Source organism: Pongo pygmaeus, chromosome 12, assembly GCF_028885625.2.
Source record: "Pongo pygmaeus isolate AG05252 chromosome 12, NHGRI_mPonPyg2-v2.0_pri, whole genome shotgun sequence".
Taxonomy (NCBI): Eukaryota; Metazoa; Chordata; class Mammalia; order Primates; family Hominidae; genus Pongo; species Pongo pygmaeus.
Window position 1 is genome coordinate 118,622,639 of NC_072385.2, and position 27,151 is coordinate 118,649,789.

The 27,151-nt window shown below is 37.7% G+C and overlaps 1 protein-coding gene across 1 annotated transcript in view; it reads left to right on the forward strand.

The window, feature by feature from the left end:
- Positions 1–27,151, forward strand: part of NBAS (NBAS subunit of NRZ tethering complex) — a 393,558-nt gene that overhangs the window by 199,857 nt on the left and 166,550 nt on the right. Inside the window, exons 33-35 of the mRNA XM_054476756.2 lie at positions 5,570–5,683; positions 8,290–8,447; positions 9,919–10,008. Of these exons, the coding sequence (XP_054332731.1) occupies positions 5,570–5,683; positions 8,290–8,447; positions 9,919–10,008 (362 nt within the window). The remainder of the gene's footprint in view (positions 1–5,569; positions 5,684–8,289; positions 8,448–9,918; positions 10,009–27,151) is intronic.

The following is a 27,151-nucleotide window of genomic DNA, read 5'->3' on the forward strand; positions in this document are numbered from 1 at the left end:
TTTTTTTTTTGAGACGGAGTTTCACTCCTGTTTCTCAGGCTAGAGTACAATGGCATGATCTCAGCTCACCGCAACCTCCACTTCCTGGGTTCAAGTGATTCTCCTGCCTTAGCCTCCCAAGTAGCTGGGATTATAGGCATGTGCCACCACACCTGGCTAATTTTTTGTATTTTTAGTAGAGATGTGGTTTCTCCATGTTGGTCAGGCTGGTCTCAAACTCCTGACCGCAGGTGATCCGCCTGCCTCGGCCTCCAAAAGTGCTGGGATTACAGGCGTGAGCCACCATGCCTGGCCATTTCCTGGAAATATTAAAAATAATTTTAAGGCTCTTTAAAATATGAAATATATTAGATTTTTGTCCTTTTTAGCCTACATATCCAAATTACATTGTATTTGTTTTGTAGCTGAATTATTTGTCTTATAATTGAAAATAACATTCCGAATTTAATCTATGCCATTTTTTTGTTTTTGTTTTTTTGAGCCAGAGTCTCACTGTGTCACCCAGGCTGGAGTGCGGTGGTGCGATCTCGGCTCACTGCCACCTCTGCCTCCTGGGTTCAAATAATTCTCACGCCTCAGCCTCCCGAGTAGCTGGGATTACAGGCATCCGCCACCATGCCTAGCTAATTTTTGTATTTTTAGTAGAGACGGGATTTCACCATGTTGGCCGGGCTGGTCTTGAATTCCTTGCCTCAAGTGATCCACCCACCTCAGCCTCCCAAAATGCTAGGATTACAGGTGTGAGCCACCGTGCCTGGCCTCTGTGCCTGTTTTATTGAGAATTTACAGTCGTACTGCACACCAATGGTACATGAAATTTTGGTCAACAACGATCTCATATGCAATGGTGGTTCCATAAAATTAAAATAGAGCTGAAAATTCCTATCGCCTAGTGACATCAGCCGTTATAACGCATTATTCACCTTTTTGTGGTGATGGAGATGTAAACCTCCTATACAGCCAGTTGTGTAAGTTTGCCACATACAGTTATGTTGGTACGTAATTCTTGGTAAAGATACTAAATGACTATGTTACTGGCTTATGTATTTACTATACTATGTTATTTTCAAAGGTGCACCTCCTGTTTATAAAAGAAAAAAGTTAACTGTAAAATAGCCTCAGGCAGGTCCTTCAGGAGGGATTCCAGAAGGCATTGATATCATAGGAGATGATAGCTCCATGTGTCATGGCCCCGAAGGCCTTCCAGTGGGACAATAGGTGGAGGTGGAAGAAAGTGATATTGATGTCCTGAACCAGTGTTTGGGCTAGACTAGTATGTGTGTTTGTGTCTTAGTATTTAACAAGAAAAGTTTTAAAAAGTTAAAAAAAAAAAAAAAGGATGGTCATGGCAGCTCAGGCCTCTAATCCAACACTTTGGAAGGTTGAGGCAAGTGAATCACTTGAGGCCAGGAGTTCCACACCATCCTGAGAAACATGGTGAAATCCTGTCTCTACAAAAAATAAAAATAAAAAATTTCCTGGGTGTGATGATGCATGCTTGTAGGCCTAACTACTTAGGGTGCTGAGACAGGAGGCTGCCTCGAACCAAGGAGTTCATGAGGTTACAGTGAGTTATGTAACTATTGATCATGCCATTACACTCCAGCCTAGGCGACACAGTGAGATTCTGTTTTTTGTTTTGTTTTGTTTTGTTTTGTTTAAGTTATGGTAACCTATAGTTAACTTATTACTGAAGAAAGAAAAATATTTTTTTACTAAATTTCATGTAGCCTCAGTGTAGAGTGTTTATAATGTCTGCAGTAGTGTACAGTCATATCCTCGGCCTTCACATTCACTCACCACCCAACAAACTGACTCACCCAGAACAACTTCCAGTCCTGTAAACTCCATCCATGGTAAATGTCCTATACAGAGTTACCATTTTTTATCTTTTGTACATTATTTTTACTGTATCTTTTCTATGTTTAGATGCACATAATTCTTACCATTGCCTTCCAGTTGCCCATAGTATTCAGTACAGAAATATACTGTACAGGTTTGTAGCCTGGGAGCTATACCATATAGCCTAGGTATGTAGTAGGCTATACCATCTAGGTTTGTGTGAGTGCACTCTATGATATTTGCTCAAGATGGAAATGCCTAATGACACATGTCATAGAATGTATTCCTCTTGTTAAGCAACTCATGACTGTATTTTTTTGAGCCTCTCTATTGTGTGCGTAACTTGATGCTGGGTATTGAGCATCCAACTATGAACCAACCCCTGTCTGCCAAAAGCTTATGTTTTAATAGATAATAAAGATTATCAAAAAGATAATCATACTTTTTTTTGTCCTGATAGCCTACCATTCAAATAAATTGTTTTTAAGAGAGTGAAAAGTAAAGGAATATGTTGAAAGGGCAACGAAAACCTATATTTTAGGTAAAGAAATAAAATATTTTATATAAAATATTTAAAAAAATATTTTCTAAAACTTTTGGGAAAATAATTTTAGATCTTTTAACATGAGCTGAATTTTTCTTGTATATTTTTAGACTCTAGAAACTTACTCTGATAAATAAAAGATTAGTACTTTCAGTGAAACTATAAACTTATTTTGTGTTTAAGGTTTTCCCCCTTTATATTTGTCATTTAAGAACACTCAAAGGGGAAGATGCTTTTAAAAGACCTGGCAAAAATGTTTAAAGTCCCTGTTGGGACGAAAACTTTTTCTTCATCTACTTTGTTTCAAATGGTTGATCAGGTGCCTGTGAATTAATTGACAATAGACAGGAGAAAAACAAGATTTTTTTTACAGATGCATGCAGAAGTCACTTAGTGATTAATAACTCTTGAATAGCAAGAAGTAAGGTTTATATACCAACTTAACAAAAAGGGGGATGGGGTGGGAGGGGCTAGGGCTTCAGTGGGAAAGTATAGAAGTTTCAGTTGGGCTTTTTGATGCGAGCTGACAGTCTGTGTTCCAACTGAGTTCTCAGGAAACTCCTGTGGAGGGGGTTTAATTGCAGTTTTATTTTACAAAGACACTGCTTTATTCAGATAAGATAAATTCAGTTAGGATGTCTTTCTGCATCTTCTGTAGCTCAAATGTTTTCACTTTGAAATAACCCGCATGCCAGAACTGTGATCCCTTGAGCCCCAAATTATTTTCATTCTGTTAGCCTTTAGAAGGAAAAAAGTCAAAAATTTAGATAGTGTGTTAGCTAGCATAGTAATGTTGTGGTTTTTGCAGATCACAGGCTGTTTGGCTCCTCACGTAATAAAAATGAACACAAGCCAGGTGTGTTGGTTCATGCCTCTAATCCCAACATTTTGGGAGGTTGAGGCAGGAGGATTGCTTCAGTCCAGGAGTTTGAGACTGGCCTGGGTAACATAGCAAGACCCTGTTTGTACAAAAAATAAAAAAGTTAGCCAGGTTTAGTGGTATGTCCCTGTAGGCCCAGCGACTCTGGAGGCTGAGGTGGGAGGATTGCTTGAACCCGGGAGGTCGAGGTTGCAGTGATCAGTGATGGTGGCACTGCACTCCAGCTTGGGCAACGGAGAGAAACCGCATCTCTAAATAAATAAATACATGCACACGCGCACATGCACACATGTGTGCGCACACGCGTGCACACACACACACACATACACACACACACGGCCAAGCAGCTTTCCCAGTCAAGGCTTTTATTTTAGGGCTTGGGCTCAAGCACATGGGAGACAGCAGAGGCACAAGGACTCTCCGTAGACTCCCTGAAAAAAACGGTAGGGAGTTTTTGTTGTTGTTTTTGATTTTGTTTTTAGGCAAAGAAGCAGGAATTGATATCTGTGGTAAAGTACGCCGGCTGGGCTGGGCAGTGCAGGCGAGTGGTAGGGTGCGCAGGTGAGTGGTAGGGTATGCAGGTCGGTGTTATTTGGTTGCCATAGTTACCTTAAATAATGGGTCACTTGGTGGTCTGGCTGGTAGCAACAGGCTGCAGATCCATTTCCAGCTTTTGTTCCCCAGGAGAGACCCTCCACAACCTTGGTTTGATATTTAGATTTTCTTAAGTCCATTTCCCAGAATTCTTTAAGTAAAAGGCATGGTCAAACATCATGAGAGCACAGAAGAATGGCTATTCTCTTGGTATGACTAAAGCCCCAGGGTTAGTGGTTATATTGCCAGCAAGGTAGTGGTGTGGGTTTTTTGATCAGTTGGACAAGAGGAGACAAAAGAAAAAATGCTTGAAGGGGGAGCCATATCCCCATTCCTATTTATCTCATAGTGATCCTGTTTACAGAGGGTAAAGTTAATAATTTAAGACTTGCTTTAAAGATATTGTAAATTGTATTTTTCATCCTCATTTTTATATACATACATCTGTGTGATTGAGATCCATGGGTGCTGTTAATGAAAAAATTATCCCTGATGCATGTTTAAATGAGAGGCTGAGGCATGAGGATCGCTTGAGCTCAGGAGTTTAAGACCAGCCTGGGCAACGTAGGGAGACCTATCTCCTCAAATGAATAAACAAAAAATTGTAAGAGAGACTCTGCACTATAGGTATAGGGACTACTGCAATGGAATTTTGCAGTAAGAGAGAGAAATTGGGCTTGTTAAAAGTAAACTTATGCGCATTAAAATTTTAAGGGTTTATTTTCAGCAAACAGCAATTCATGAATCAGGCAACACCAAACTCACAGTGGTTCAGGACTCTTCTGAGCGGGTGTGATGGGAAAATTGTATAAGGTGTTTGTGGACAAAGAAAATACTTGATTAGTTAATGTGGGTAGTACCTAGTTATAGTTGGTTGTTTCTGATTTTACTGTTTCCATTGAGTTGGGTTTTACTTATGTTGGAACCTAAGTTGGGGCAGATGGAAAATTACAAAGAAGAATCACTGGGGTAAGAAGGCATTCTGGTTAAACCACCTAACGGTACAAATTCTTGCCTGAGGGCTGGCTAGGGTGACCAGATAACATCTGGGGGTTGGTGGCGGGGATGAGGGATTTGATCAGATATCAGGGATGACCAGATATCCAGAGTGGAGGATTCTGGCTACAACTGACAGCAGAAGTTGTGCTAAAATTGGGCTCTCAAGGATATGTCCAAGGACAGGGCCCAGTAAGGCTCAGAGGAGCCCAACGAGAATTTGTTAAGGAACAATCTTTGCCAGTGCTCTGGACAGCATTTGCATTCCAATTTCTAAATAGTAGTTGAATTTTTACGATGAGAAGTTTATTGCTGTATCATCTTCATCCATTCACTTAATCTGCTGGTCATTATTTTTCAAGCCCTTTTTATAACCTGCTTCTTTTGGAAACATAAATTTTCTTCTCTTTCCCTTACCCTGGTAATACCAAGACTTTTTTGTAGGGCTCCAAACTACCCTGATTTTGGACTTCCTGATTTGGGTATTTTAATTAGGAACTAATATTAATCATTGATCTCTTAGGAGACTGACGGCTAATTCCATGCTTCATAAGTGGATCGAAAGGTCAAAGCAACTTTTTCCTCTCATCATTTAAAATCCATCTAATCTCTCTGTTTTATTTTTGAAGTAATTTGAAAGACAGTGTTAACAAGCTCTTCTATCAATTGACGTTGCTTGTCATAATCATTAAGTCGTTTGCTTGGACTTACAGGTGAGGACCCAGAAGAAAGGCGAGGACAGGTTCTAATCCTTTTAGTGGAGCAGGCACTTTGCTTCCATGACTACAGAGCAGCCAGTATGCATTGTCAGGAGCTGATGGCCACAAGTGAGTAGACAGCTTATTTAACACTTTGCTTGTGTCCTCTTTATGTGATGAATAATGGAAATGGTCTGTTCTGAAATCAATTGACCTCTGATTGGTAAGCCAGCCACATTGAGGCTTGAGATACATTTTATGAGCACTGGTAAGTATATAGGCTGTGTACTTATATGTTAATGTAAACATTTTAACAGATTCAGACATTAAATTTTATTTTAGATTTTGGTTGCTTTCTAGTCCCTATTCAAAACATGCTCGTAATTTAAAAATAATTTTATGTAAAATATTTCCATGCCATTTCCTGTATTTGTTATCTAAGAGAAAATTTAAATTTTTAGATTAGTTTGTGTCTATATGGTCAATATTTCCATTCTTTAATTTTTTTTTAAAGATAGTGTATTATTTCGTTCTCACACTGCTATAAAGAAATACCTGAGACTGGGTAATTTATAAAGGAAAGAGGTTTAATTGGCTCACGGTTCTGCAAGCTGTACAGGAAGCATGGCAGCATCTGCCTCCGGGAAGGCTTCAGGGAGCTTTCACTCATGGCAGAAGGCAGAGTGGGAGCAGGAGGCTTACCTGGCTGGATTAGAAGGAAGAGAGAGATGGGGGAGGGACTACACACTTTTAAACAACCAGATCTCAAGAACTCACTATCACAACGACAGCACCAAGGGGATATGATGTTAAACCATGAGAAATTGCACCCAGGATCTAATCACCTCCCCCAAGGCCCCACCTCCAGCACTGGGGATTACATTTCAACATGAGATTTGGATCGGGACACAGATCCAAACCGTATCAGATAGCATAGTGCTTTTCAAACCGATGTTGAGAAATTGGGAAGTGGTTTGCAACTCCAAAATTCTTCATATTGAAATTCAAATTCAAGTCTCTGCAGGATAGTCAGATTTTATTGTAGAATAATTTCTCACGTAAAGAACACATTCTTCAGTGTGATAGAGAGTTTTGTTGTTGTTGTTGTTGTTGTTTTCGTTTTCTTATCATGGGCTCTGTACTAAATTGTCAACTTTCCATGGCTATGCTTGAATATGTGAAGAATATGTGAAGGTCCAAACACATCTTTCTACCCACTATCAAAGCATTAATAGGGAGTGGTTAAAATGCAGGGCTTCACTTCATGATGACTCATGGAGCTCTGCACTAATGATTTGTGCAACTTTTGCATGTGTACTGTTAAAGAAAACATTATTCTGACACTTGTTAATAACAACAAGGACTATTGTGATGTGTATGAAGACCACTGCAATAGGGGAGAGAGATTGGACTCAACTCTGAATACAACAAGGATAGCTGGACATTTGTAGCCAACAGGCTAACTGAAGGGTCAGTGGGTGGAAAATTAAGAGGAGACATCAAGGGCGGGGGGGGATCCTTGCCAAAATGATTTAAGAGGACCTTGCTGAAGGCTGGCCAGGATGATCAGTTATCACCGCTGAGGGATAAGTAATTTGATCAGTCCTTGAGAATTTGAGGATTCTGGCTAAACTGACTTAGTAGGATTTTTGCTAAAACTGGAGTATGTAGCCTAGCAAGGCTGGGGGCCTAGGTTAAGGCCTAGCTGAGAAGAGGGCTCAGGGTTGTCTGATTTAACTTTGGTCACAGAGAGGATCTTTGGCTTTACATCTATGAAAACATTTAAAACTCTCCAGAAATAATTCAATATTTTACAACTTCAGCATTAGCAAATTGTTTTCATAAATGAGCTGTGTTCCGTAATATTAACCGAGTGATTTTGCAACATTAAATTTAGAATAACTGTGGCTGTCTGTGAAAATGTACTGATCTAAATTGTTCATATGGAGAGCTTTATAATGATTTTATTCTGGTAGGGGTAATATCTGAATTAATTTTTACTTCACATATTTAGAAAAAATTATTCTGTACTACAAGTTTTGTACTTAGACAAATAGGCCTAAGGCTGGAATTCCTTCAGATAAGAATAAAAATGTATTTTACGAATTCAGAGTATAAAGTATAGGAAAAAGATCCCTGCTGGGAGTTGGGGGGTGATTCGGTCACTGTCCTTAGATGTCTGTCTTATCTATAAAGTGAGTGATTCTGTATGGGGATCTATCATAATGTCTCTTTTTCTAGCACTTTGCAGTTTACATGTGCTTTTAAATACAAATGTTACTTAATTCCTTCAACAACCCAAGAGGAAGGTGTTATTATTGTCCTTGTAGGAAAAGAATTGTGATACTTTTGGCTCTTTCTTAAAGCTCTCACAGGAGTGCTAAGTAGCAGGGTTGGACCAGGCCCTCAGGTCTTCTGAATTCAAATGGCTGCCTTTTCACAGAACACCAAATCTCAGTAGATTATTTGCATTTATTGTCAGTTAATCCAAAATTTAACAGAGTTTGTCAGAAACACTTGTCTGGAGTAGCATTAAACTTTCTGGATAATAAACCACCCTAATCTTTCCTAGCTTAGATTCTTATCTGTTTCTGCTTATAAAATAATGTGTCACTAATGACTGTGATTTTGCTTTGGTACCACAAGACCTGAGCAGGAAGCCATTGCATTTGTCATCTTAGATTGAATATTCTTCTTCTTTTGGGAATCATTTTTTTTCCTTGCCAATTTTGCAGGTTATCCTAAAAGTTGGGATGTTTGTAGCCAGTTAGGACAATCAGAAGGTTACCAGGACTTGGCCACTCGTCAAGAGCTCATGGCTTTTGCTTTGACACATTGCCCTCCTAGCAGCATTGAACTTCTTTTGGCAGCTAGCAGCTCTCTGCAGACAGAAGTAAGTCCTTCGATAAAGGAAATCCTAACCTGTATGAAGTGCATGTTGTTGGGTGTGTGTATCTGAGATATGTGGTCATTTAAAAAAATAGTATGAGAATTTTAATTTATGGAAGAAAACTAGATCGTCACTTATGGAAAAGGGACATGAAAATATTAGGATATAACATAATGTTGCTGGCTTTATAATAGCAAGGAAGAAAGGATACAAGACAGCCTGGAGAAAGAAAGAAAGTAATATTTGGAAAGAAATTATTGAAAATAATGGAGAAAGTTAGTGTTGTGAATTAAACATATGCTAAATGGTCATGTAAAATATGTCTGAAATCATATGGGTTAAAGCCAGTGGAGCAACCATTCCCTTAGGGATCCTTTGGAAATTGGGAATTGGGGTGGGCTTTGGTTGGGGGGGATGCTAAATTTCCTAAAATTCACAGGATAGGTCCGCATAGGAGAGGATAGTGCCCCTGTGGATAAACACTGTTTAATGTATGAGGAGATTCTAGAATTCACATTTTCATCCCATAGTCATTCTCTTACAGTTGGTAGCTAGTCAGGCAGACATGAGCAAGACAGGAGAGGTCCCCCACACCCCACCAGGAAGGTCAGGCGACCATCAGATGGGTCAGGCAGTTGTCACACTGCCTCTCTAAAATAATAATTGGTTGCAGCCAGCACCAGGGAAAGACAGTTTCCCTATAGATAGAAAAAAAACCCTGAAACTGGTGATCAGCAGCTTCCTGATAAGATCTCAGGAGTTGGCCAGTGAGCTCAAGCATGTTCACTAAGAGGCAAAATGGCGGAGTTTCACTGGCATATGACCTGTGAAGGCATTCCACCGGAAAAGGGAAGAACGCTGCAGCTGAACATGCATACGACTCCTGTAAACACAACTGTGCACACTCCCCTCCCATTGCCAGCAGGCCATTGCACGTGTGCACAACCCACCCCAAGGAAAGAATCAGGAGAGAAGGGACACAAGAACCTGGAAGTGTGCCAGGATGTAAAGCTCTAAGCCAAAGGTCAAAACCCGCACTTGTTCTTCAAATCCCTCCCTTGGGCCTCTTCTAGGTGTATCTTCCTTCCTTTCATTCCTGCTCTAAAGCTTTTTAACAAACTTTCACTCTTGCTCTAAAACTCGCCTCAGTCTCTTTTTCTGCCATATTCCCCTCAGTCAAATTTTTTCTTCTGAGGAGGCAAGAATTGAAGTTGTTCCAGACCTGAACATATACACTGCCTGTAACAATTCATTACATTGTATATCATTTTTTCACACTTGATCCCCACTTCTGAAACCATTGCATCCTTTTGAACCTGTTTGTGAAGTCCTGAATAAGCCTGTTACCAAAACTAATCATTATGAAAAGGTAATTTTCTTTTTAAACGTACTTTTTAAATTTCAAGCCTATATTGTGATGAGAAGCAAATTTAAAAACGTAACTCCTTTACAATATAGCCTATTCTTGTTTTAGATTCTTTATCAAAAAGTGAATTTCCAGATCCATCATGAAGGAGGGGAAAATACCAGTGCTTCACCATTAACTAGTAAAGCAGTACAAGAGGTAAGTTAAAATGAGGGAGCAGAGTTTGAAAGGTGGCTGAGAGTGGAATAAAGTGGGATTACCTAACCTTGTGGATAAGAGGGATTTTGTGTGTGTGTGTGCAGACCACTTTTCTTTTCAGCTTTTGTGTGCATGTGTGAAATATAACATTCATATAGATAAGTATACCAAAAAATGTCCAACTCAATAAATTATCATAAAGAAAACACCCATGAAACTACAGGTAAAGAAGCAGTACCTAACCACCTTCCAAATCCCCCAGACCCTCTCCTTATTAAATTTCCTTTTTTTTCGATGGAGTCTCACTCTTTTGCCAGGCTAGAGTGCAGTGGTGTGATCTCCGCTCACTGCAACCTCCACCTCTCAGGTTCAAGCAATTCTCCTGCCTCAGCTTCCCAAGTAGCTGGGATTACAGGTGAGCGCCAGTACACCCGGCTAATTTTTTGAATTTTTAGTTGAAATGGGGTCTCACCATGTTGGCCAGGCTGGTCTCGAACTCCTGACCTTAAGTGATCCACCCTCTTCAGCCTTCCTAAGTGCGTGGATTACAGGTGTGAGCCACCAGGCCCAGCCTTCCGTATTTCATTCCTAACTTTTCTCTCCCTTTCCAGAGATCACCACTGTCCTGACTAATCCTGATAACCAGATCTTTGTGATTTTTGTTTTTGTTTTAAATAATGTTGATACGTACCATACATACCCTCAATATGATAGTTTAGTTTTACCTGTTTTTGTATTTTATAGAAATAGTTATACTTAGTGTTACGTTTGTGAGATCCATTCATGCTGTTATATGTAGCTGTAGTTTATTCATTTTTATTGCCATGTAGAAATTAATTTCAGTGTGCATAGTATAGTTCATTCATATGAACATTGATTGACCTTGGTTTGTTTTCAATTTTGGTGACTAAAAATAATGTGACTGTCATCGTTTATACATGTCTCTAGTGTACATGGGCAAACAGTTCTCTCAGGCATATATGTAGCACTGGAAATGTGCATTGTGAGATATGTATATAATTCAGCCTAAATAGATAATGCCAAATGCTTTTCTTTTGTTTTACGAATGAGACTTTGAACAGTAGTGTACAGGATTGGTAGTTACTCCAATCCAGGACGTTGCTATTGTTGGTTTCCTAAACTTTGTCTGTTATCCTAAGTGTTTAATGATATCTAATTAATTGATTTATATTTTTCTGATTACTAATGAGATGGAGATAGCTCAGGAGAGATCCTCTTTTTGAGGTACTTGTTCGATTCTCTTGCTTATTTTGTGTTGGATTTTTGTTGTTTTCCTTTTCCTCATTGAGATTCTTATGAATAAAATTGTCTGAACCAATTAAGTCTATATGTGTTTCAGAATCTTCCATCCTGGGAGACAAAGGAGGAAGAGTGTGCCCCCTGAAACCTGTCTTCTTTTGGTCAGTGTTTGCTCCAGGGAATTTAACTTTTCATGACTGTTTCTAGAAATGTAGAATTAGCATTTTTTAGACCAAAGACAGTGGCCCAGTTTCTGACATCCCAGCTAGATAAATTAAGATGTGATGATTCTCTGTATAGATTGGTTTTTCATGAGATTCCATCAAATGGTAAGCTTCACTTTCACAGTGTAAAATGTCCTTTAGTTTTCTTATAACTATTTTGGGAGACACCTATTGTGAGTGAACTGCACTAACGTTTTTTTTTTTTTTTTCTCTGTATCCATCTTGACAAAGTCATTAGTATTTGTGTACTCTACAGTTACTTTTAGAACTCTGGTACAAAGCTTCAGTTGTAGAGTCTATTGATGGAATTAGGGCAAAGATAGCTTTTGCCCAGAGTAGAATATATGCAACTACCCTATTCTCACAACTCTTTTTTTAATATTAAAATTTAATTTGGTGAACGTGGATCTAATATGCATGTGTATTCCCAGTTCAATACTGAGTAATCTGATTATCTCAAAGAGGGTTGTAATGTTACTTTTTGCCCCTGTGGAATTTTTGCCTCTTCCTCCTGCAGTGGTGACTCTAGGACAGCACTGCCAATAGAACTTTCTTCAGTGAAGGAAATATGTCATACCTGAACTGTTCATCATTGTAGCCACGGATCACACAGAGCTGTTGGGCACTTGAAATATCACTAGTGCACTTAAGGGATCACATTTTAAATTAAATGTATTTAATTAATTTATTTATTTTTGAGATGAGGTTTCACTATGTTGGCCAGGCCGGTCTTGAACTCCTGGCCTCAAGTGATCCACCAGCTTTGGCCTCCCAAAGTACTGGGAATACAGGCGTGAACCACTGCATCCAGCCTTAAATTGTATTTAATTTTATTTAATTTAAATTTAAATAACCACATGAGGCTACTGTCTACCAGATTGGACATCAGAGGTCTTAGAAGATGCACCATTCAGTGGAGGATGGCATTCAGCCACCAGCACTGCAGGCAGTGGACTTCTTTTGTTGTTGTTGCACTCACTCCCTTCAGATGGCAGCCATAGCATTTTCTAGGGTCCTAGAGTGATGTGGATACACTTTGTCCTTTGGCATGTTTTGATTTGTAGTTGTACTGACTAGCAACTATTGTTTTCCCTCATTGGATGTGAAATCACATTACATTTCTTTGCTGTTCTCTCTGTGGGATTCAGAACAGTTCTTATACTAGCTAATGGGTCACTAAATGTTCCATGTATTAGGAGGAGTTGTCTTTCAAGGTCCAGTTGAAGACCTGCTTTTCATGAGATCTTTATCTGAAGTTTTGTTCCTTTTGAACCTCTGATCCCTCTGCAACTTGTCCAGTCACATCTCCTACTCTGCCTGCCTCCAGCATCATCCCTTTTCATGCCTTTCAAACATCTGTTCAGTTCCAATGGTGGGGAACATATCACCATTTTCTGTGCAGGCGCTTTGGTGCCTTTAGTGTTATTTTATACGGTTTTCTCTCTGTTTGGAGGACACTTCTTATCTTGTGCTCTTGTGCTTGTCTTGTGCTCTTGTCCCTTCCATATGAAGTATTTTCTTTGTGAAGTTTTCCTTGAGTCCTTTAATTGCCTCCTTCTCTATATTCCCTAAGCATTCTCTCTCACTGTTCCGTTTTAGCACTTTACAGTGTGACGTGGCATTGTCCAGTCTCTATATGCCATCTCTCTTTGTGCTCTTCTTGTGCTTCTCAATTAATGAATGCCTAGTTAACACTTCATAAAGCTCAGTTGGAAACACCAACTGCATAATGATCAGTCAGTGGTAAAAATAAATTAGGAAGTGGATTTTTTTTTTTTTCCTAAAATGAATTAGGAAATGGATTTTCAGTTATCTTGTGATGCTACTGAGGTGCTGTGATGTTTTGGCCAGTGTGAGGAGTGTATCATTTTTCTATTGAGCATGGAATTGCAATGTGTTTGCTAAGCTCAGCTTTATGAATTATTTGGAAACCGCTTGTTCTTTCCAAAATCTGTGAAAAGCCTTTTGTGACTTTGGGGACTTCTATTTTCTGCTTCTACAGTGAACTACAAAGTGTCAGCCTGGCCTCTTGGTGGCTTCTTTGCAGTGGGCCATGCTGTGTTACTGCAAGTGGGCACATGTTACTCTATTAAATCCCATTGGTAAATGAAGGAGACCACTGGTAGTCCTCTACAAGTTCCACTTAGCAAGGAAAAGGAGTTCTTCCAAAATGATTGTCTTTTGCATTTCTTTTTAAGCTCCTTAAAAGCTTTCCTGTCTGCCTTTGTCCCCTTTCAGCAAATTGTGATAGATCTAGATCTCATGAAGTGCTAGTCCAAACCCTCAATGCACGCATTGTGGCTTTGATTTATGAGGCACATTTCAGAATGTTATAGCTACTATTATTAGGTTAAAATATAGTGCTTAGCTATAAGATGCCGTGTGTTACACATTAACAGTAGATATAATAACCACATTAAATTATAGCTCATAAATGAGAGATGACTTTATGTGCAATCTACTTTAATACTTAAGACTTTCATTACTTCACTTGTGAAAATAATGATTTTTATTTATATATCCAAGCAAAATAAAGATGTAATTGTTATGCAGTAGCATTTATGTTAGTATAAATGGAGCCTACAAGTTTGAAGATATTGCTGTTGTCCCTGTGAACAGGATGTTTGTCTATAAATAGAACACAATGCATAATTTGTGAATAACTACGAAAATTACAGATTTCCAATTTCTTATTAATGTTGGTCATTATGTTTTTTAGATGGAACAGTAGTCTATCATTTAGAGTATATTAACATTTTGTTTAGCTAGTATTAGGTATATCACTTAACCAATGGTGTTTTCTCTACATAAATCTAATTAGAGTTAGAAATGGATTTTATACAAGGTTCCCATTAAAAAATCATTTGCACTGTGGGAAAGCTTGTTATGAGCATTTTAAATGGCTACAGATTTATACGACTGGACTAATTAATGTTTAAAACTTGAGCATGGGCTAAGTATAGAGCTAGTTTGAATTTGTAAAATTATTGTTTAGAAATATTTAAATAAAAGTGAGCAGAATGTCAGTTATATTACAATATCTTGGCCAGCATTTACTTCTTCCATTCACCAGTTGGTGGACATCTGGGTTGTTTCCATTTCTTAGCTATTTTGAATAATGCTGCTCTGAACATTGATGTAAAAGTCTTTGTATGGAAATACGTTTTGATTTCTCTAGATGTAGAATTTCTGCATTGTTTGTTATATTATGTCTAACATCTGAAGAAACTGCCAAACTTTTTGTTTTCCAAAGTGTCTGCACATTTTTTACATTTCCACAAGGAATATGTTAAGGTTCCAGGTTTTCTACATCCTTGCTAATGTGTGTTATTAACTGACTTTTTTTTTAATTTATTTTACTTTAAGTCCTGGGATACATGTGCAGAATGTGCAGGTTTGTTACATAGGTATATGTGTGCCATGGTGGCTTGCTGCACCTATTGACCTGTCATCTAAGTTTCCTCTCCTCTCCCGCAACCCCTCAACAGGCCCTGGTGTGTGTTGTTCCCCTCCCTGGGTCCATGTATTCTCATAGTTCATCTCTCACTTATGAGTGAGAACATGTGGTGTTTTGTTTTCTGTTCCTGTGTTAGTTTGCTGAGGATGATGGCTTCTAGCTTCATCTATGTCCTTGCAAAGGTCATGATTGCATACCTTTTTGTGGCTGCATAATATTCCATGGTATATATGTACCACATTTTCTTTATCCAGTCTGTCATTGATGGACATTGGGTTGGTTCCGTGGCTTTGCTTTTGTAAATAGTGCTGCAATGAGCATATGTGTGTATGTGTCCTTATAGAAGAATGATTTACATTCCTTTGAGTATATACTGAGTAATGAGATTACTGGGTCAAATGGCATTTCTGGTTCTAGATCCTTGAGAAATTGCCATACTGTCTTCCACAATCATCGAACTAATTTAACATTCCCACCAACAGTGTAAAAGCATTCCTGTTTCTTCACAGCCTTGCCAGCATCTATTGTTTCTTGACTTTTTAAATAATCGCTATTCTAACTGGCGTGAGGTGGTATCTCATTATGGTTTTGATTTGCATTTCTCTAATGACCAGTGATGTTAAGCTTTTTTTCATATGTTTCTTGGTGGTGTAAATGTCTTCTTTTGAGAAGTGTTTGTTCATACCCTTTGCCCACTTTTTGATGGGGTTGTTTTTTTTGTTGTAAATTTGTTTAAGTTTCTTGTAAATTCTGGATATTGGATCTTTGTCAGATGGGTAGATTACAAAAATTTTTTCCCATTCTGTAGGTTGCCTGTTCACTGTAATGCTAGTTTCTTTTGCTGTGCAGAAGCTCTTTAGTTTAATTAGATCCAATTTGTCAATTTTGGCTTTTGTTGCAATTGCTTTGGCGTTTTTGTCATGAAGTCTTTGCCCATGCCGATGTCCTGAATGGTATTGCCTAGGTTTTCTTCTAGGGTTTTTATGGTTTTGGGTTTTACATTTAAGTCTTTAATCCATCTTGAGTTAATTTTTTGTATAAAGTGTAAGGAAGGGGTTCAGTTTCAGTTTTCCTCATATGGCTAGCCAGTTCTCCCACCACCATTTATTGAATAGGAAATCCTTTCCCCATTTCTTCTTTCTGTCAGGTTTGTCAAAGATCAGGTGGTTGTAGATGCATGGTGGTATTTGTGAGGTCTCTGTTCTGTTCCTTTGGTCTATATGTCTGTTTTGGTACCAGGACCATGCTGTGTTTTGGTCACTGTAGCCTTGTAGTATAGTTTGAAGTCAGGTAGCATGATGCCTCTAGCTTGATTCTTTTTCCTTAGGATTTTGTTGGCTAGATGGGGTCTCCTTTGATTCCATATGAAATTTAAAGTAGTTTTTTCTAGTTCTGTGAACAATGTCCTTGGTAGTTTGATGGGAATAGCATTAAATCTATAAATTACTTTGGGCACTATGGCCATTTTCACGATACATTGATTCTTCCTGTCCATGAGCATGGAATGTTTTTCCATTTGTTTGTGTCCTCTCTTATTTCCTTGAGCACTGGTTTGTAGTTCTCCTTGAGAGGTCCTTCACTTCCCTTGTTAACTGTATCCTAGGTGTTTTATTCTCTTTGTAGCAATTATGAATGGAAGTTTATTCATGATTTGGCTCTCTATCTGTTGTAGGCATAAAGGAATGCTTGTGATTTTTACATATTGATTTTGTATCCTGAGTCTTTGCTGAAGTTGCTTATCAGCTTAAGGAGTTTTGGGGCTGAGATAATGGGGTTTTCTAAATATAAAATCAGGTCGTCTGCAGACAGACAATTTGACTTCCTGTCTTCCCATTTGAATACCCTTTATTTCTTTCTCTTGCCTGGTTGCCCTGGTCAGAACTGCCAATACTATGTTGAATAGGAGCGGTGAGAGAGGGCATCCTTGTCTTATACCAGTTTTCAAAGAGAATGCTTCCAGTTTTTGCCCATTTAATGTGATATTGGCTTTGGGTTTGTCATAAATAGCTCTTATTATTTTGAGATATGTTCCATTAATAATTTATTGAAAATTTTTAACATGAAGGGATGTTGAATTTTATCAAAGGCCTTTTCTGCATCTATTGAGATAATCATGTGGCTTTTGTCATTGGTTCCGTTTATGTGATGGATTACATTTATTGACTTTGTATTTTGAACCAGCCTTGCATCCCAGGGATGAAGCCAACTTGATTGTGGTGGGTAAGTTTTTTGATGTGATACTGGATTCGATTTCCCAGTGTTTTATTGAGGATTTTCGCATTGATGTTCATCAGCGATATTGGCCTGAAGTTTTCTTTTTTTGTTGTGTCTCTGCACAGTTTTGGTATCAGGATGCTGCTGGCTTCATAAAATGAGTTAGGGAGGAGTCCCTCCTTTTCAATTGTTTGGAATAGTTTTAGACGTAATGGTCCCAGCTCCTCTTTGTGCCTGTGGTAGAATTCGGCTGTGAATCCGTTTGGCCTTGGGTTTTTTTGGTTAGTAGGCTATTAATTATTGCCTCAATTTCAGAACTCATTATTGGTCTATTTCAGGGATTCACCTTCTTCCTGGTTTAGTTTTGGGATTATGTATGTATGTGTCCAGGAAATTATCCATTTCTTCTAGATTTTCTTGTTTATTTGTGAGAGGTGTTTATAGTATTCTCTGATAGTAGTTTGTATTTCTGTGGGGTTAGTGGTGATATCCCCTTTATCATTTTTTATTGTGTCTATTTGATTCTTCTCTCTTTTTCTTATTATTTCAGCTAGCAGTCTATTTTTAACTGGCTTTTTGATAGAATTTTTTTATTAAAGCCATTCCTATATATGTGCTGTCTCATTATGATATTTGTTTGATATTTATATCCCAAGTAACTAATGATGATGAGCTGTTTTTTTTTTCATGTACTTATTGGCTGGCTATTCTTATACTTTCTTAATGTAATGGTATTCAAATATTTTGCCCATTTTTTAACTTGGTTATTTGTCTTATTGAGCTGTAAGAGGTTTTTTATTTTGTTTTTTTTTTAACATCTTGCAGTCAAGTATTTTTTTTTTCAGATTTATGATTTTAAAGTATTTTTTCTCTCAGTGTATATTTGACTTTTTGTTTTCTTAACTGGCTTTTGAGGTACAAAAAATGTTTAATGTTCCTAAAGTTTTGTTTATTAATATTTTCTTTTATGTATTGTACTTTTGTTGTTATATCTGAGAAATCTGTGCCTAACCCAAGATTGCAAAAATTTACTCCTGTGCTTTTTTTCTGAAAGTTTTATAGTTTTTAGTGCTTACATTTATTTATTTACTTATTTAAGTAAGAATAAGTTGTCCCTTTTTTGAAATAAGTATAGACTTGAGGGCTATCCATCTGTAAAAAGGTGAAATTAGAACTTTACCTCATATCACACATAAAAATTAACTCAATAGAATCATGTTTGTATTGTTTTCTTTATCTTATGATACTTATTCTTTCTTAGTGGATTTTAAATTTCACTTTTAGTACACACAAAGATGCAAATGAATTATTTTGAAGTTTTAAATGAAATAATTTTATTTGGGCTGAATTTTTGTTATAATTATTGCTTTATTAATTTTTCCCCATGTGCTCTAGAATTTTGGTTTGCAAGCTAATTTTGAGTGATGAAACATCATTCTGTCCCACCTTCCTCATCTAATGATTCTGTAGTATTGTGGTTTCTCTCTGCTCAGTCCTGTGGCACTTCACTCCAGAATATGTCCACTGATAGTTTTTCACATGAAGTTGTTTCCCCTTTGTAAGGTTGAGAATATGAGAATGCACCCATGGAGCCAGTGAAGGGATTGTCCTAGTTCCTTTCAGCCTTATTCATGTGCTCTTCCTCCTTAGGCCCACAGCTTGTGTAAATGCATAGCCTGGACAGTAAATCTGGATGAAGTTTTTTCTTTGCAGGATATGCTTTTGATTCATGGTTCTTCTCTGGAAAGGAGCACCTGATAGCCACTGCTGATATCTGAATTCTGAGCCCCAAAATGTTGAACTCTATTGAACTTGGGTGTCCTTTGATTTTTTTTTTCTATGCTCAGTATTTAGAGCACAGTTAGTGTACTCAAACAGGAGTTTACCATCCCGTGTTGACTGGAGTTTATAATGTTTTCTTTAGTTACAGAAATAATGCAAGCTTTAATTTTAATAATTCATTTATAGGGAAATAAGGGACATTGACATTATCCGGCACACTATATTTCTTGAAAGTAAAAGAAATTAGATGTGAAACATCTATGATAAAATAGATACATGGATATATATGTAACTTTATACTTTCTGCGTTTTTAAAATATAAAAATAATTTAATAAACAATACATTAATATATGTGAAAGGCAAAGTTCTCTCTTTTTCCTCCCTCTGATCTTTCTATTCTCTGATCTTTCTGAGCCCCATGAATCCCACTGCTTAGATATAAACATTTCTAACTTCGTATGTTTCCTTCCATATTCCTAAGTACAGACAGATTTTCTGTATAGCTTCTCCTCTGTCTCCTGGAGGTTTATTATTTTGTTTTGTAAACTAAAATGAATTCATACTGCATATATTATTTTGCAGCTTACTGTTTCATGTAATACTGGTATGTGTCGTTGAATCTGCCCTTGTGATTCCATATAGACCATTTACATAATGGCATCATGGTATTCATTGGATGCATGTACCATGATTTATTGTTTGATTTATTTATTTTTTTGATTTATTTATTTTATTTGATTTATTTATTGTATGATTTATTTATTGTTTCCTTTGCTTTTGTACATTTAGATTGTGTCCAACTTTTCTCTATTTTAGACTAAACTGCACTATGCATTTTATGTACACATCTTTGCATACTCATGCTAGTGTTGCTCTGCAATAAAATGGTAGAAATGGGCTCCTGGGATAGGTAATTTCCTATTTTCTTGTGGTTTATTTTTATAACTTTGTGTAAATGCTCACTTTCTTTTGTTTACTGTTGATACCAGCACATCACTGGAAGCATGGTATGTCCTCATTAATTTTTGTTTAGTTGTTTTTTGGACAGTATTGCCTGATGAGTGTTCTCTGTGGAAGATTCAGTTTACAGTGATCATGACATCAGTGATCTGGATGGTAACACAGTGCCAACACAATTCAGAACATCCATTTCTGCATTTTAGTCAGCATATAGGTCTGACCAAAGAAGGAAATACTTTGCTCATTGTCATGCTTCTGGGATAATATCTTTACTTATTTGATAGCTTGATGTGCAGGAGTGTGAATCATAATATTGATTAGATTGGCAAATCTACATCATAGATTTGCATTCCTCACAAAGGTTTATACTAGTCGCTTCCTCTTTTAGCACCACTGTTAGAATTTTATTCTTTCTTCTATCCTGCTGTTTCTTCATAAGGCCCATGCATTTCTGATATATTTTTTATGTTTTAAAATAACTGTGTTCGTAATAAGCAATATATTTTTGTTTTTTATCTATTGTTGTTTATTGAGTTATTAATTGCTATTTAAATTAATTTGCAAAAGACATTTTCCAAAAAATAATACATTCAAGTTTTCTATCTTAGTAACAGTGTAATCTGTGGGTGTTAACAGTTTTCTTTTACTTTATGTATGTATGTATTTATTTATTTATTTGAGACAGTGTCTCGCTCTGTTGCCCAGGCTGGAGTTCATTGGCACTATCTTGGCTTACTGCAACCTCCGCCTCCTGGGTTCAAGTGATTCTCAAGCATCAGCTCCCTTAGTAGCTGGGATTAAAGGTGTGTGCCACCATACCCAGCTAATTTTTATATTTTTAATAGAGACAGGGTTTCACCATGTTGGCCAGATTAATCTTGAACTCTTGGCCTCAAGTGATCTGCCCACTTTGGCCTCCTAAAGCACTGGAATTACAGGTGTGAGCCACTGTGCCTGGCCAGTCTCCTTTTACTTTTCAGGAAATACCATAATATTATTTAGCCCTGTAGGGTCTAAAATGTACCTCTCTGATAGATGTTTCCTACATTTCTTTAGTTTATACTTAGTATTGGTAACATCTTTTTGTTTTCTCTCATTATCTTTCATCTACTCTCCATGGGGCCTTCTTTCGTCACCATTTTACCAGAACAGCTTGTGCCTCGGTCACCACCAGTGACCTCTTGTTGCCAAGTTCGTGGGTCAAATCTCAGTCTTTGTTTTATTTGACCTATAAGTAACATTTGACATACTTGTTTCAGGGACATCTCAGTCTTCTTGTTTTTCTCAGACCTCACTGGCCACTGCGTCTCATTGTCTTTGCCGGTTTGTCCTCATCTCCCCAGCTAAATGTTAGATACCGTAGGTCATAGTCTTTAAACATCATCTCTGTCTACACTCATTCCTTAGATGCATTCATACATTATCCTGACTTGAAATAATCGACTTTGTGCTGATGATTCCCTGCTTAATATCTCTAGCCCTGACCTCTCTTCTGAGTTCTGGACTTGAACGTACAGCTGCCAACCTAACATCTATAGTTAATTTCTTATAGACAACTCAATCTCAATATGTTAAAATTGAACTACTGATTTCAGCCCTCTTCCTCTCCCCACCTACTGCATCTCGCCAAACAATGACCTTCTTTCTGTAGTTTTTCCCATGTCACGAAATAGAACTCTTTGTAGGTGTTCGTACCATAAATCTTTTACTGTCATCCTTGATTCTTCTCCTCCTCTTTGGGACATCCTGCTGACCCACCTTTCACAGTGGACTCAGAATTGGGCTCCATTTTACCATCACCACTGCTACCACCCAGGTCAAATTATCATCATATCTCCCCTAGAGTCATAAAGTAGTGTCCTGTTTGTCTCCCTGCTTCTGCTCTTGCTATAGTCAATGGTCAACAATACAGCCAGAGTGATTCTTTCAAAATACATCAGATCATGACACATTTCTCAAAACCTTTCACTCAGTATAGTCATCTACAAGGACACCCATGGTCTCTTTTCTCCACTGTTAAGCTTTAATGTTGGACTTTATTTTCCTTCCACCTCTTCCCTGCCCCCAGTATACACATTCATTTTGCTTAGCTGACTCTAGTCATATTGGCCCTTTTTTTTTTTTTTTCCTTTTTGCCATTCTTTAAGCATTCCCAGCAAGCTGTTGCCTCTGGATCCTTGTACTTGCTGTATTTTACCTGGAATGTTCTTCCCAAATATCTGTATCCATATGACTTATCCTCTCACTTCCATCAGGTGTCTGCTCAAATGTCACTTCATGGAGATCTTCCCTGCTCTTTCTCTGTGTTATTATAGTGTTCTCACCCCACCACACTGCTTTATTTTCCTTTCTAGCTCATATCAGTATGTATAAAACTTATCTGATATGCTTTTCTGACATGCTTTATATTTATTTTTGCTTGTCTTTTACTGGATTGTAAGTTCTTTGTAGCAGAGACTATGCATATTTTGGTCAGTTTTGTATTTCCAGAATTTACAACAATGCCTGTCACAAGTTGGTGTCATAAATATTTGTGGAAGAATGAATGAGTAAATGAGGAAAGTAAGATATGGATGTGATGAGTGGGGATAAGTTCTGCTGTTAAATAGGGAGGAATATTTGAATGGGATCCTATTTGATAATTTCTCAGTTCATTGGTGAAATAAGGCAAATTGCCTTATTTTCCTTTCTTCCCTACTGTACCATGAGTTTCTTAGGAATAGGGGTCATATCTTAATTGTCATGGTAATCCTGTTGCCTAGCGCCGGGTCTTAAACATAGTAGGCATGCCAAATTATGTGGTCAGTAAACTTACTTTGTGGGTTCATCTAGAACCCAAAGTCATTTATCAAAAGTAATTTTAAAAATTGGGCATGGAAAAAAGAAAAATATACCTTGTACACCTCTATTTTTCCAGAATGTAGGTTTCATAATCTGGATCCAAGAATTCTAGGAGATCCAAGAAGGGTTTGGCCTCTAAATCCCCTGAAGTAGTATGCCTAATATTAATTTTTAAAGAATTTTTTAGAGACAGGGTTTGGCTGCGTCACCAAGGCTGGAGTGCAGTGTGGTGCAGTTACAACTCACTGCATCATTGAACTCCAGGGCTTAAGTGATCCTTCTGCCTCAGCCCCCCAAGTAGCTAGGACTACAGGCACATGCCACTATCCCTGGCTAATTTTTATTTTATTTATTTTAGATACGGGGTCTCAATATTTTGCCCAGGCTGGTCTCGAACTCCTGGCCTCAAGTGACCCTCCTGCTTCAGCCTCCCAAAGTGCTGGGATTACAGGCGTGAGCCACTGCACCTGGCCAGTATACCTAATTTGATGTGTGTGTGTGTGTGTGTATGTGTGTGTTTGTATTCATGTGAGTGCACATGCATGTTTGTTAAATTTTCTGGGGAAAGGGCTCAGCTTCCATGAGACATGTATAGGAGTCCATGGCCCCTAAACATGAGAGCAGCTAAGCTGTAGCCTTGCCTGCTAATTGGCAGATGAAATGAAGCAGAGTCGGACTTTAGAGTGATTTACTCCATAGAGTATTTTTCTATTGCTTGTTCTGACAGGTATTTCTAAAAGTAGTATCACCAGTAATAAGGATTGCATGCTTAGTGTTTTGAGTTCAGATGAAATTTGCTATAAGTAAGGGTTAGGTGGAGGGAAGTACTTTGGGTTATTTAAGGCTATGTTGGAGGAGAGTGGTAGTGGTTGAGCTCAACCTAAACTGTTTGTAATCCTTGCCTAGTTTATAGGTGCCAACAGCTCAGTTTACAGTAGGCCAATAGATTTCTCAGAAATTAACCCTTATTGCCAGACATGGGAGAAAGTTATTCCCAAATAGATAATTTGTCATAGTCGTTGACCAACAATAATTTTTCCTGTGAGTCACACTTAACACATGGAACTATCCGTGTTCTTGTGAACTTGTTTGGTGATGGTGTCTGTTGTTACAGGATTTGAAAAATATTATTAGTGCTTAATAAGCTAACCTTTGAGCTGTGTAACACACTTGACATTAATGAGATTTCATGTTAAATTTTATGCTGGGAACTGATGACTTGGTTTTGAGGTTTAATCTATTTCTGCTGTTATACACTCTAAATTAATCAGCAGTGTGCCACTATGAATATAAAAAGTGGCAGTAGTAATCATTTCGGGGGTAAGTTTTGCCTAACCTCTTTTTTGTTTCTCCATTATATGAAGTTAAAAGAAATCTGTTTTCTTCATTAATGTTTCTGGTTAAACTATGATCTTGGTAGGCTTCCCCCCAAATTAAATGTTGCTTCTGTGGTCCAAATGAGCCTTTCATTTTACTTTCTCTTTTGTGATTCTCATTAGGAGAAGCTCTTACAGAAAATCCTTTTATCACATACGTTTCTGAGCATGTGAATTTCATTTATCTTCTGAAACAAACCTTTAACTTTCATACATTTTAAGTTTCCTATCTTGAGCTAGCCCATCCATTTGGACAGAAGCACAGTTTAGGTCCATTTTATGAAATAGAATCATTGTTTTGTGGCCTACATTTTTCTTTTTTTTATTTTTATTTTTTAACTTTTTATTTCCATAGGTTTTTGGGGAACAGGTGGTATTTGATTACATGAGTAAGTTCTTTAGTGGTGATTTGTGAGATTTTGGTGCACCCATCTCCCAAGCAGTATATACTGAACCCAATTTGTGGTCTTTTATCCCTCACCTCCTTCCCACCCTTTCCCCCTGAGTCCTCCAGGCTGGAGTGCACGATTATAGCTAACTGCAGCTTCAAACTCCTCTGCTTAAGTGGTCCTCCCTCATCAGCCTCTGGAGTAGCTAAGACTATAGGCACATGCCACCACAAAAAAAAAAAATAATTTTTAAAATATTAAATATAAGATTTAAACAATTAAATGGATTTTTTAATTGTTTGTAGAGATGAGATCTTGCCATATTGCCCAGGCCAGTCTTGAACTCCTGGCCTGAAGTGATCCTCCTGCCTCAGGCTCCCAAACTAGTAGGATTACAGGTATGAGCCACTGTGCTGGCTTAGCCTGCATTTTTTATTGATATTTTTCAATTGGTTTCATTTACCTCTAAATGAAGTTGTATTCTGCTTAAGTGTCATAATTCTTACCATGTTTATATTTTCAGTTCATACTTGGATTAGTTGATGACTTTCAAATCATTCAATACATCCTCTCAATTTAGAAGATTCTAAAGATGAACAGGAATTGAAAATGTGACATGAAATCTTTTTTAAATAACATTTACCCACTCTGAATACAACGTGAGACTTTTTTTTTTTTTTTTTCCTATATGGAGTCTTGTTCTGTCACCCAGGCTGGAGTGCATTGGTGTGACCTCAGCTCACTGCAGCCTCTGCCTCCCGGGTTCAAGCAATTCTCCTGCCTCAGGCTCCGGAGTAGCTGGGATTAGAGGTGTGTGCCACCACACCCGGCTAATTTTGTGTTTTTAGTAGAGATGGGGTTTCACCATTTGAGCAGGCTGGTCTTGAACTCCTGACCTCGTGATCTGCCCACCTCAGCCTCCCAAAGTGCTGGGATTACAGGCGTGAGCCACCGCGCCTGACCACAAATGAGACCTTTGAAAATATATCTCGAAACATTTAAACAGCACAGTAAAACCAGACTTCTTACACCTATGTATAGATCCAAGCAATAGAGATTTTTCACATACTCTGAGGCTATAGCAATGAATAAATAGTGTCCCCGATCTTGAATAATTCACTGTCTAGTTGGAGAGAACAACAAAAAAGTAAATATCAATATATTATGGTAAGTGCATTAATAGTATGCATGTGATATTTGAGTGGGTAGAAGTGTGATACTGTCTTAAGATTTTACTTATAGCAAAAATATTACATGTCAAGGAAAACTTAGAACATCTTTTTGATCTTGGAACAGGCAAAGATTTCCTTTTTTTTTTTTTAAATGAGGATTCCTGTCATCCAGGCTGGAAGGCAGTGGCATGATCACAGCTCACTGTAGCCTTAACCTCCAGGGCTCAAGCAATCCTACTACCTCGGCCTCCCATATAGCTAGGACTAGAGGCACGTGCCACAATGCCTGTGTAATTTTTTATTTTTTATTTTGTGGAGATGGGAGTCTTGCTTTGTTGCCAGGCTGGAGATTTCTTAAATATGATATAAAAAGTACTAATCATAGTTAAAAACTGACGAATTGGACTAATTTAAAATTAAGAACATCTGTTAATCACAAGACATTATTAAGAGAATGAAAATGTAATATACAGAGTAATAGTAAATATTCACTATTTATGTGTCTAATAAGGGATGTGTATCCAGAATATATAAAGAGCTTCTATAAGTGAATAAAACAGATGGATAACCATTAGAAAAATGGCAAAAGACTCAAACAGACACTTGACAAAAGAATGTATTCAAATGGCCCAAAATATACAGAAAGCTATTCAACTTCATTAGTCTCTAGAGAGGTGCAAATTAAAACCACAAAGAGATACCATTACATAATTACCAGAATTGCTCAAATGAAAAAGACATGAAATACCATTTGTTGGATGTGGAGCAACCAGAACTCTTACAATTGCTGGCTAGTGTAATAACCACTTTAGAAAATATTTGGCACTATTTACTAAATCTGGACATATGTATATTCTATGCCTTAGCAGTTCCACTGCTAAGTATATACCCAAAATATAATTACCGGCATGTCAGGGCAGCACTATTGGTATTATCTTCAATCTGGGGACTACCCAAATGCACATTAATAGAAGAAAAGATAAGTAAGTTCTGGCATGTTTATTACAACATGATATGACATAGTAATGAATTGAACAATTTTTTTTTTTTTTTTTTTTTTTTTTGCTTTTTAGAGAGATGAGGTCCCGTCGCATTGCCCAGGCTGGTCTCAAACTTCTGGCCTCAAGCCGTCCTCCCACTTTGGCCTCCATAAGTGCGGGGATTACAGGCGTGGAGTTGAACAGTCTTTAACTACTCTTAAAATCTGAATGAATGTTTGTTGAGTGGAAGAAATCAGAACAAAAGAGTACATGATTTCATTCATATAAAGTATAAAAATAGACAAAATTAATTTATGCTGCTGCAAGTCAGGATAGTGTTTGTTTTGGCAGGGTTAGTGACTGCAAGTGAGCTCAAGAGGAGCTTCTAGGATTCTGGTGGTGTTATGTTTCTTTGCCTAAGGGCTTGTTACATAAGCGTGTTAAAATTTGTTAAACCATACAGTCATTTGACGTGGCTTACACATCA